Source organism: Zonotrichia albicollis, chromosome 4 (genome assembly GCF_047830755.1).
Source record: "Zonotrichia albicollis isolate bZonAlb1 chromosome 4, bZonAlb1.hap1, whole genome shotgun sequence".
Classification (NCBI taxonomy): domain Eukaryota; kingdom Metazoa; phylum Chordata; class Aves; order Passeriformes; family Passerellidae; genus Zonotrichia; species Zonotrichia albicollis.
Window position 1 is genome coordinate 37,214,353 of NC_133822.1, and position 11,215 is coordinate 37,225,567.

Below are 11,215 nucleotides of genomic sequence, written 5' to 3' on the forward strand. Positions count from 1 at the left end.
GTTTTGTCAATGGTAAAAAAATATCTTCATGTGACACCATGGAATATTTTTTTCCCACAGTCCACTTTTTGTTAAAGGGAAACAAGACAGATTTCATTGGGAAAACAGGAAAACAAAGGGAGTATTTTGAAAACAAACAGCCTGAACATATGTAAATTTTGAAGCCTCAGGAAAGAGCAGTACAGGGCTGTACAGCCGATTTCCCCAGCAACTTTACCTACATAGAAGGGAGGGGGAGCCCCTGGAAACCTGTCTGCAGCAGATGGAGGCATGGGAATGAGCAGCAGGGATGGGAGGGAGTCTGCTGCCAGCAGGCTGCACCTCTTTATATCCACACAAGCAGGTCCCTGCCCACAGTAATCACTTCTGCTGTCAGAAGAGGATGAGTGAAATCAATCTCCAACATTTGTATACAAGCTCTAGTCATCACAGGGAAAGAGAGGATGCCAACAAGATGCTGCCCCCGTTCTCTTTCCTGTGCCCACAAATTACTGCACAAGCCTCTGAAAGCTGTGTGATTGTCTCAAATGTGTGGGAATGTGTGTTTGCTCCTTCTCTGCTAGATTGAAAGCCTCTCAGCTGCAGCTGGGATTTACTTCCCAGCTTCTCAGTGCCCACTCAAGGGCTAGGACCTCATTGATTTGTTTTAATGTAAGCTGAGTCTCACTGAAGGATTTATCTTGTCTAACTTCAGCATCTGAAGGGTCAGAGGCCCCAGCTATGGGACTCCTGCTCAGCACCAGTGCCGTGCTGCCCTGGTGTTCCCTGCCAGGGCCTGTCACATCAGTGAGAGACTGTCCCTCCTTGGCCACACACAGTCACACCCCTGGCTGGCTTGGCTGCTCCAAAATCCCCTCCTCCAGCCTCACCCAAACACAAATCCCATCCATCATAAACAACCCCACACTTTGGTTTCCTTCTGCCCTTGTGTTGCTCTGGTTCTCCTGCTGCTGCTCCATTTACTGGGATTATTTTCAGTCCTGCCAGGCCTGATCTTGTGCAGTGAGGAGGGTGCTCAACAAGGGTAAGTGTGAAGTGCTTCACCAGGCCCAAGAGCCCCTGAGGGTTGTTAGCCTTGTGGTTAACAGGTTACAGGCCGTGGCTGAGGCACTGCTGCAGCTGAGAATGAGAATGATCTCCCAGCACCTTTTTGCAGGACTCTGGACCTTCTCTTTTCACCCTGAGACTCCACCAACTCTTTCCCCATCTCTGACACTGATCTTCCAGGCAGTTACAGCAGGCTATTAGAACACATGGGAGATACCAAGGGCTGGGTATAAAACAGAGTGCATTGCCACACATGGAGTTTTGGTGGGCTGGAGAATGGCTTCAGCTCTGCCTCTGAGGGCCCCTTCCAGTGACAATGGTGCTGGTACCCAGATGAGACCTGGCTGTTCCCTCAGGCCAACACCTTGGGCCTCAGGAGTGACTGGTTGGCCACCCATGTGCAACACAAAGGTTCCCATTCTGCCCCTGCCTTCCCATCTGCTTCCCTTGAGCCCTGCAGCAACTCAGCAGCATTCCCTAGGACTCCTTGAGCAGACTCAGTCCTGCTGGCACTGGCCTAGCTGTGTGCATGGCTCTATAAGGTGTGTCTTCACCCCTGCAGCACCTCTGAGAGGTTCACTGGAAACCCCTCCAGGCATTCACCAGCACAGGAGAGGGATAGGGAATCCTCCCTTCCCTGGCCCATGCAGACACTTGTGTTTCCAAGAATCAGCACCCCTCAAAGACCAGGTTATTTCTTTATTTCTCTTTGCTTCTCCAGAGATGTCCCCCAGAAGCTCCAGAGAAGCCACCACCTTCTTGCAGGAAGGGGCACATCACCCCTCAGGAATGTGCTGAGGCTCTGCTGCTCCTCCAGACCTTGCTGGAGCTGTGCCTGCCCAGCCCTGGTCCCACAGTGCTCCCCCCTTCCAGCCCTGCTGTGCAGACACCGCCCACGAGGGATGGCCTGGTGTCACCTGGTGGCAGGGTATATCTGGAGGACAAGGGACACCTCGAGACTCTTCCTGCCCAGGCTGGAGGACGGGAGTTGAATGATTTGCAAGAGGAGCCCTTGGCACTGTGAGTGTTCCCTGGGAGCTCAAGGCAATAGCAAGGGGGGCAGGGGGATGGAAAAGGAACTGGCTGAAAAACCCAGGGGAGAGAAAAGTCCAGATTAAAACTCCATGGGGGAAAATTTGGGTGTTGGTGCTTGGAGAGCGTGAACAGATCGAGTAGCTGGGAGAGGGAGTTGTGATTCTTGCGTGGTTGCTTTGCTTCCTCTATCATTAGGGCAGGTGCTGCTGCAGGGGTTTGTCTCAAACGTGGCTGTACAAGCAGGGGCTGCTCAGTTCTCTTGCTGAGGAACCCCTGGGCTGGGGCTCCCTGGAACCCCCTGGTTTGTGTCCTCAGCTGGCTGAGGCTGCTGAGAGCAGCACTGGGGGGCTGCCAGGGAGCAGCTGAGACAGGCAGCTGGTGTTCCCTGCCCCAGTGCCCAGCCACACCTGCAGGGCACAGCCATGAGGAGTTCATAACATGGTGCTGTACCTCTGCTGCCACTGAATCCCTTCTCTTAACTGGGATAGTCTTTCCAGTGATCCCACTTGGGAATATAGTTCTACTGGAAATGAGTTTCTGTCTCTTAGACTGCATCCTCTTTCACCTGTTCTTGGTCTTAAAACTGCTGCCAGAATGAAGGATTTGAAATCCTGTGTAAGACACAGGAGCAGAAAGGGCTGAACCTCCATGGACTTCTTCCCATCACTATGATCAGCCACCTCAAGCAATTGAGGCTGGAGCTGTGAGACTCCTCAAAGGCCCTGGATTTGATACTCCCTGACAAAAACCTGAAAGGATGATGCAGGTGGCTCTCCCGAGGCCAAGATCCGAGCATGCAAAAAACCCATAAAGAGAATGTGAACACAAGGATGTTTCCCTCTGGTTCCTCTCTACTCACAGAAGAGTGTCTGCATGGAGGGCCATGGGTCATGGAGGATCTGTGTCTGACACCCTGAGGCAGTGTAAGACATGTGCACATGGAGGAATCTGTATTTTTGAAAGCTTTGGACAGGGGAAGATAAGTTCCTACACCAGAATGGTCTGAAAAAAGAAAAGAAGATCAAGTGATGCATCTACATTATCTGCCAGAGACATTTTCCACAGGGAGTCAGAGATTAAGGATGGAGCAGATTAAAGAGTCAGCATTCGTCAGTAGTATTCAAGCCCCTTTGAATTTAAATAAAACTAAAAGAAGGATGATTAACCTGGCCAACAACCCCGAGGTGGGATTTCTGACGCAACTGAGATAAGCCCATTAATGTGTATTAGGTATAATTAGCATTCAGATGCAAGCAAAGCTCTTACCTAGAGGATTAAGCCCTCGACTGAGCAGAAATGCTGTCAGGGGCAATTAGGTAACACCTCGTCAGAGGAGGGAGCAGAGGAAGGGCATGGCAGAGGATCTTATGCCTCAACAGTCTTTGCACCCACAGCCATCAGCTCTTGCCCAGGAGCTGTGTGCTGCTGCTGGCAGGAGCAAAGGAGCTCTGGCAGACCAGGAAACACTGGGAGAAGGCAGCATAGCACTTGCAGAGGTCTAGAGGAGACTCAGAACGTCTGTCAAGCCACCTGTTTGATCTGGTACCAAGGACTATCCAAGTAAGCAGGTATGGTAAGACAAAAGGCTGTGAAATTCCCATGGGAAGAAGCTGCCATTGGCATTTCTATCATGTCTGTGATCCTGGGGTGCTTGTCTGGCTGTGTGTGGGGGCAGTTTGTTCCCAAGGTGTGGGAACTGGGGCAGTTTCCATGCTCTGGGACAGGGCCCACTCCAGCATGAATGGAGATTCTCTGACTCTAATGGTGGCAAGCAAGTCCCACAAGTTCCATGGTGGGAAGGCAGCTTGATTTCAGTGGCAAGAGGAAAGATGTTATGTGGCATTAAGGTTGCTTTCCATCCTCTGTCATTTTGTAGTGATGCATGGAGAGAATTAGAGGTAAAGGGAGATTAGTAAGGAAGAAGTTAGAATTGTCCCTAATGTTAGAAATGTCCCTAGCTAAAGGTTTCATTGAGTGCTCTTTATTGAATTCATGCAGGTGAGAGTGGATGAAGTGTGATTTGCGCAGATCCTTTTTTCTACCAAATCCTGGGTTATTGAATATCTGGTAAATGGATACAACTACTTCAGACTGAGGCAAAAAGAAACTTCAAGGGCCAAGTCTTCCCATTAGCTATTCCTCTGTTGAGTGAAGTTGGGGACAAAGTGTGGTCTTGAGGATTGATTAAAGAGGTTTTCACCCTCAAAGGCATATTTGTGGTTAAGGTAACATGCCAGTGCACAGCAGAGGTTATTGAAGCCGGGCAGGAATTCAGCTGGAGATGGAGCACAAATACATCTTTCAAGTTTTGAATATCAGTCCTAAGGGATGGAAATCTGTTAGCTGGTTTGTTTTTTCTGTTGTACTTTTGGGAGCAGCCCTTGAGGAGGGTGCCAAGTAACACGGTGCTTAAAAGTGGATGCATGTCCCTCTTAGTTCAGGAGTGGTGTCTAGCACTGAGACAGAGACCTGCTGGTAAGAATTACATCTGAGAAAGAGACATAGTAATAGACTTTGGCACATTAGCAGACCTGCTATGGAGCAGCTTTCTGGTGCAAAGCATTTTGTTGTAGGGCAGTATCATCTGAATTCCTCCTATCCTGAGTAACAGAGAGGGACAAAATTCTGTATTTGTTTTGGAGGCAAAATGCCTTCATCTCTCAGTTTGGCCCTAAAAATCTGTGAGTCAAAAGATTTCATCTCTCCTGCCAGCAGTGCAGTCCAGATCATACCTATCACTGCACTTCCATTCTCATTCTGTTAAAGAAGAAGGTGACAGTGTTTGCCTGTCCTGCCACCATGCTGTGAGGAAAAAGCTGTAAGTACTGGGCAACTGTTCCGGCACTGCAGAGAAGACAGCCAAATAAGTAACTTCCAGGGTTTGAGCTGGTCCTTGTGTTTGTGGGCACAGAGTGTGCTTAGGAAGCGTTGTGTTACACGCGGGGGAATAGCATCTGTGCATTCTGCAGCTTCAGACACAACCATCTGCTGCTCCATTTGGGGCTGCTGGAACCTGTCCAGTCTCCTGCTTGGGATATTACAGAAGCCTGACCACAAGTGACAGAAGAACTAGCCTGCCTCTAGGTGCCATTATTTGGAACCATCCTACTGCCACCACAGATGGAAAGATGCTCTGGATGAAGTATTTCCAGACTGCCACAGATACAGAAATATGGCTCTTCACCTTACATGGATGTGGAAGTGAAACAGGAGGATTGCTCAGATGATCTTTCTCCTTGTATATAAGGATTTGCTTTCCAATGTTCTGGCTATTTCAGGATAAAGGAATGAACTCTCTTTAGAATAAGGAAAGAAATCTTTGATGACATTTATAGTGCTGAGATTAGAAGTCCAGAGTGTCACGGCAGGTGATGTTGGGGATTAAGCCAGAGTACTATGGTGACCTAATGAGATTAGTCTTTAGAACCAAATCCTGAAGTTAATTCCATCAGCGATTACATCACCTGGAGATAGGAGATATATAACAGTCATGGGGAAAATGTGACTTCAAGGAAGAAAGAAAGAAGTTACATTTATTTTTATCCATAATTGCACTTGTTCAGACCATTATATTACTAATGGCATACTAATTAGCACAAAATTTGATGAAGGGCTGGTTGCTTCCCTTTGGGCACTGGTGAGAGTTATAGCTGTCCTCTCTGGGAAGGAAGCAAAAGGCTCAGAGTGCAGTAGTTCTGCTGTCGAAGACAGGAGACATGTCTCCGAAACAGAAATTGCTCCTTGATAACTATTTATCCCCTGTGGAGTTTGGGTCATGTACAGTATAGTGAAGAGGAGTCAGCACATGTAATATAGTGCTCAAAAATACCAAAGTGGACATATCCTGGGCAAAGTTACAGGCTTTATTCCTCTAAATCCTGAGAAATTTATGAAATTAACTTCTGCCTAAAAGATAGCCTCTAGTGTGATGCCTTAGCCTTCTGCACAATCTTGCAACAATCTTGTGCTATTTCCCATGAGTTTGGTATTGACAAATGTTGGGCCCTAATTGCAGCTCCACGCAGACAAAGGACCCTTCCAGCCCAGCATCCCACATCCATCAGTGTTCCAAAGGTAATGCTTAGGCACAAGTATGAGAACAGGTGAAGAATATCATGGTGATTCCCAAGGACAGGATATTTCTCTAAGCCATACATGTGTCTTCATGGCTCCTGTAGTAGTCAGGTCCTGAAGCAGTAAGCAAAAACCTTACCAATGCTATTAAAAAACTCCAGCATTGGCATTAAACTTCCAGTTTTACCTAAATTATGGGGCAAGCTTCTGCAGCAACCTGTCTCCAAGACTGCAGCTGTGTTTGAGGAGAGAGGAGGTGTTAGTCTCCATGGCTCTGCAAGACATTGCACCATGGGGTAAATGTCTTTTTGGCCTTAGCTCAAGTGCTCTTTGTTTGGCATCTTAATTCCAGCATGCCAGATGAAAGGCAGCACTACCCTGCCTAATTTGTACTCATTACAATCTTTCTTTATCTATAATACCATTATCTTTAATCCTGTCACAATTATATTTTCCATACTTCTGTCATCTGACTACTGATGCCTAGAACAGATAAGCAGAGCGTTGTGCCAGTCCTTGCTGTTGTCTTGCAGACAGAGGGATCTGAGAGAGGCCCGTGCCAGCTGCCCACAGCCCAGCGATGAGCGAGACCCCGGCCGCCAACCTCAACACCGGCGATGCTCCCACCGGCCCCACCACACCGCGCAAGGGGCCCCCCAAGTTCAAGCAGAGACAGACAAGGCAGTTCAAGAGCAAGCCCCCCAAAAAAGGAGTAAGAGGGTAAGGGAATTGTGGAGAGGAAAGAAACCGTGCTAGTTGAGTCACTCCCCACTGCTACATTGTGCTTCTGTGCATCTTCCTTGGGCAAGGAGATGGCTTCCTCCTGCCCCCTCGGCTCTCCAGCCTGGAGCTGCTCCTCTTCTGCTCCTCCTCTGCTCCCTACCCACAATTCTTATTCCTTGGCTGGGGGCTTGGGGCATCTCCCCTTTCCCTGCTGCTGCCCCAAACTCACTCCTTACCTGCTCTTTCCTCTCCTAGGTTTGGAGATGACATCCCAGGCATGGAGGGGCTGGGCACAGGTAAGCTCTCCAGGACGTTGTCGTGTCCTGCTTTAGCATAGCGTAGACTAACTTGATCATGGGAGAGGATTCTGGGGTGGCCTCTGTTCCCCTGACCTGTCTGCAGCTCTCAGGGTCACCATTGAAGACTAGTTCTGCCTGCCCAAGCTGCCACATTCATGCTTATACACTATGTGAAGAAAAGACTATTTATGTATGTTTCAGCTTCAGACTACCTACACTGGGCTGCAGAAGTACTTGTTTGTTTTCTGCTAATACTCTGGCTAAGAATTTTAGCAGCATGAGATTCTTAAATAAATGCTAAATGCGAAGCTATTAATACCAAAAAATCACAGAAACTAAATCCCAGATGGTCAAGTGTTTGTGTTGTCATCAGAATCCTAATTTTAAGAATTTTATGTACCCATCTGGGATTGAGAAGCATGCATTGGATGAGCTGTAGCCAGTCAGAAGTTTGAAGTTTTGATGAAGAGAGAGTTATAGATCCTGAATATTGTAGGCCAAATTATTCAGCATCTGATCTAAAACTGCACATGTCTTCAAGGAGATCACAGTTTGACTACAGGTAATTTATAAGAACAGGAGAAACCACATAACTGGAATTAACTTTTACACCAGTTTACCTAGTCACTGAAGAGACTAGGAACTGCTGGCTTGCTTTTTGCTCACAGAGAGAAAGAACACTGATTTGGTTTGGTCTGACAGGTAGTACCAGATTGGAAATGCTCATCTGCCCATTTAACCTTCAAACGGAATCTCATTTTTGTTAATGTTTCCTGAGCAAATCAGCCTTTCCATTAATAAAAAAAATAAATCCAAGGAGTGCATTGGGCTACGAGAACACATTTGTCATTTTCCCTCTTTTGCAGATATCACCGTGATTTGCCCATGGGAAGCTTTCAGCCATCTGGAACTGCACGAGCTGGCCCAGTTCGGGATCATCTAAGGTGTCAGCATCTCTGCTGGTGTCACCTGGTGACTCCACAGACCCCAGCATGGTCTTTACCACCTTTGACACTTACTTTTGGCCCTTGCATCCGCTTGCTTATGGGCAGGGTGGTTTTGTAAGAGCTAGTTATGAGAAACTTAACTTTGCAGGTTAATTTGGCAAAGAAGTTATTTGGGACCCTGAGCAGACCTCATGTTCCATGTGATGAAACTACTGAAAAATGTCTTAATGTCTCCCTGCACCATATTCTTTCTTCTCTCACTGTCATAGGTCTTCAATGTTTATGGCAATACGGGGAGGCTGTATCTGAACTTTTTCCCTGATTAGCTGAGATATTGTGTGCATGTATGTCCAGACATAATTAAATCAGCCTATTCTGTTTTCTTCCTTCCCTCCTTTCTTCAGCTTTCTATGTAGAATTTCCATGGGTAGATCCCCGTGTTATTTGGGCCACCAGTTATTTGCTCAGAGTACATCTGTAGAGAGCAGCATTAGAGTCACACCAGTCCAGACATTAGGCTGTTTTCCATAGGAGATCCTTCCCCAGCGGCTCACCATAAGGAACGTGCTGCTAAGATTTACCTCATCAGCAAATGGGGAAAAGGGCTTGCAAATGCTGTCTCTGCTGTGCTGCCCACAGGCTATGAACCATGAGAGTCTGGCTGTTCTCATAATGTTAAATGAAAATGTGTGCATCTGAGATCAATAGCTAAGTGAATTAATCCTATTATTCATTCCTTTGTGGTTGCAGTTCCAAAGAAGCAGCCCTCCAAATGATGCTGCATTTCCTCTCCTTTGATGGCAAGCCCTGTGTGACACCTGTCCCCATGCCAATACATATTTACATGAGACATTTGCTCCCCAGGACATGCTTGCTGCTTATTAAGACAGAGAATCCTTATGGTCTGTCACCAGGCTGTGCCAGCGGTCCTGCCACATGCAGCAGAAAATGATATTGCAGTAATTGCTCTCTCTTCCCTGTATTTAGCATAGGACAAGTCTCCCTTCACCCTGCCCCTCCTAAGTAGGAAGGCTTTTCTTTCTTCACTCCCTGGCAATTTCAGGCTCTGGACAAGCAGGCAAGCGGTGTCCCCAGAGAGAAGTAAGAGCAGAGCAGGCGGGGAGGCAGGGGAAGGGCGGGATGTGTCCATGCAGACAAGCACAGAGAAATCCACTTAACCCCATCGATCTGTGCCTGCTGCTCTCTGGCAGTGAGTGCTGCCCACTGGTGAGGCACCCACAGCCACTCAAACGTTCAGGGAAGGCACCGAGATCCCCTGGCATTAGGGAAGGGTTTTTGGCTTGTTTGCAGGCAAGGAGCAAGTTTGTTGTAGCTACATAGTATTCATAAGAGGAGGTGGAATTTTTAGTCATTGCTTTTAGCTTAAGAAGCCTCATTGCATAAGAACTGCCTTCCCCTATCTTATCTTTCCTAGGCTGAACATGTTCATGGGAGCAAGGAGTGATTGTGGAGAGGAGAGTAAATCCTGTCTAAATGATTGATCCCCACACAAAAAGCATTGATATAAATCCATGGCAGTGCCATTGATATCTGCTACTGTTATTCCAGAAATAAAACTCACAGTTTTCAGTTAAAATATAGCTGGGGCACCAAAGCTAAAGGGAATGAATTCCTGTTGGCAGTCCAGAGTACAGCCTTTATTATCCAGCCCTGCTGCCATTAGACGCAGCAGTGAGCGTGGAGTGTTCAGAGCCGCAGCACCATCACAGCGCAGAGCCCTGTACCATTTAGCTAATTGCAGCCGCAGCTATTTCCTTGGCCAGAGGCACTCTGCCCTTTCCACTTGCTTCCAGCTTCTCCTGCCTTTCTCACCTTCTAATGCTTTTCTTCTTTCCCTAAGTGTTCTTTATATAAATGACCTTTTATTTAGCTTTTACTATAGGGAGCTGATTTCTTTTTTTTCCAAGCTCCTGTACTAGCCCTCTCCTTCTGCATTTAAATGTGAATGCTTGTATGGCAATGCTCTCATGCTCTCCCTCCCATTATGCCATCCTGTTAATATGATCCTTTTTCCACCTTCTCAGTCTGTCCTCTTCTCTCTGGGAAAAGACCCATTAGATCCAATTTTAAATCTTTCAAGCTGGCTGCCTCTATTTTAGTTGAGTTTTCCCTTTTTTAAACTCGACAAAAACAAGAGAAGGAAATTCTAATTCATCATTTTGCTCCCTTTTCATCCCAGACCTTGGGAAAACAGTCCACAGACAGTGAGATACCTTGTCAGAAAAAACTGGGGTAAAAGCAAAATTCTCCTTAGTCCAGGGATTGAGGTTTCAACAAATCAGGTCCTGGTGTAGTTCCCCCCCTGATTGCCACAGCCCCAGTTCCCATCAGAGGACTTCCCCATTCTCCTTCCTAGAGGAGTCCAGCAGGAATGCACACATAACCCAGTTCTCATACCTAGCTGATGAGCTGTATCAGAAGATGGGTGTTTTGAGCCAACACAGTTTGTTAGTTATTTTAAAAATAATTTCTATTCATTAATAGGAATCACATTCATTCCTTTACTTGTAAGGAATTTTGAGGCTTAGAAGAAGAGTTTTAAAACACACTCATGGTTGCTTTTTCTGAGGTTCTGAGTTTTTTTTAATGAGCCATAATTCCTGAAACTTTCATTTTTCAGTGAGAGATGGCTATGTTGCAAGAAAGCAAATGTGTTAAAGCAGCTTGTTGAAGGACTTCACTCTATATGCATTGTAATACATTATTCTCTGTTATTTTACTATAAAAACATGTCAAAAGGAATAAAAATTAATAAAAAAATGTTTTAAAAATCCTAAGAATGTAGTCTGACTTGCTTACAAAATATAGCCAGGGAAAGGCAGATGACTTAGCTTTTCTTTCTGAAATCCTTTCCTTTCCTGGGGAAAGCCCTGAAAGTCACTTATCATGTCTCATTAGAGAAAAACAGCTATTTATCTCCAAACAATAGGCAATAAAGACTGACTGTGATATCATCTGAGAAGCAGTTTTTTCCTGAGTGATGACTGGTATGTTCTCCCAAAAGTGTTGCACATGGTTTCCTTCAGGCTGAAATCTTTTGGCCAGCTACATCTTCTAGGACTCAGTGCC

General features: G+C 46.5%; 1 protein-coding gene across 2 annotated transcripts; it reads left to right on the top strand.

Moving 5' to 3' along the window:
* Positions 1 to 1,963: 1,963 nt before the first annotated feature.
* PDE6H (phosphodiesterase 6H) lies at positions 1,964 to 10,852 on the top strand. Of its 2 annotated transcripts, none has more exons than XM_074539540.1 (4): positions 1,964 to 2,067; positions 6,690 to 6,876; positions 7,135 to 7,175; positions 8,045 to 10,852. In XM_074539540.1, the coding sequence occupies exons 2-4, from the start codon at positions 6,737 to 6,739 to the stop codon at positions 8,119 to 8,121; spliced, it is 258 nt and encodes an 85-aa protein (XP_074395641.1). In that variant the 5' UTR covers positions 1,964 to 2,067; positions 6,690 to 6,736; the 3' UTR covers positions 8,122 to 10,852. The 2 variants fall into 2 exon arrangements, with proteins under 2 accessions (XP_074395641.1, XP_026654232.1); XM_026798431.2 differs by lacking the exon at positions 1,964 to 2,067 and adding an exon at positions 3,341 to 3,650 and having other exon boundaries at positions 8,045 to 10,843.
* Positions 10,853 to 11,215: the final 363 nt, after the last annotated feature.

Excerpts from the sequence above, each read along its gene's own strand:
- PDE6H (XM_074539540.1), top strand. The coding sequence starts at position 6,737 with ATGAGCGAGACCCCGGCCGCCAACCTCAACACCGGCGATGCTCCCACC. Across the intron at positions 6,877-7,134 it reads CCCAAAAAAGGAGTAAGAGG|GTTTGGAGATGACATCCCAG; the intron begins GTAAGGGAATTG and ends TTCCTCTCCTAG. Across the intron at positions 7,176-8,044 it reads CATGGAGGGGCTGGGCACAG|ATATCACCGTGATTTGCCCA; the intron begins GTAAGCTCTCCA and ends CCTCTTTTGCAG.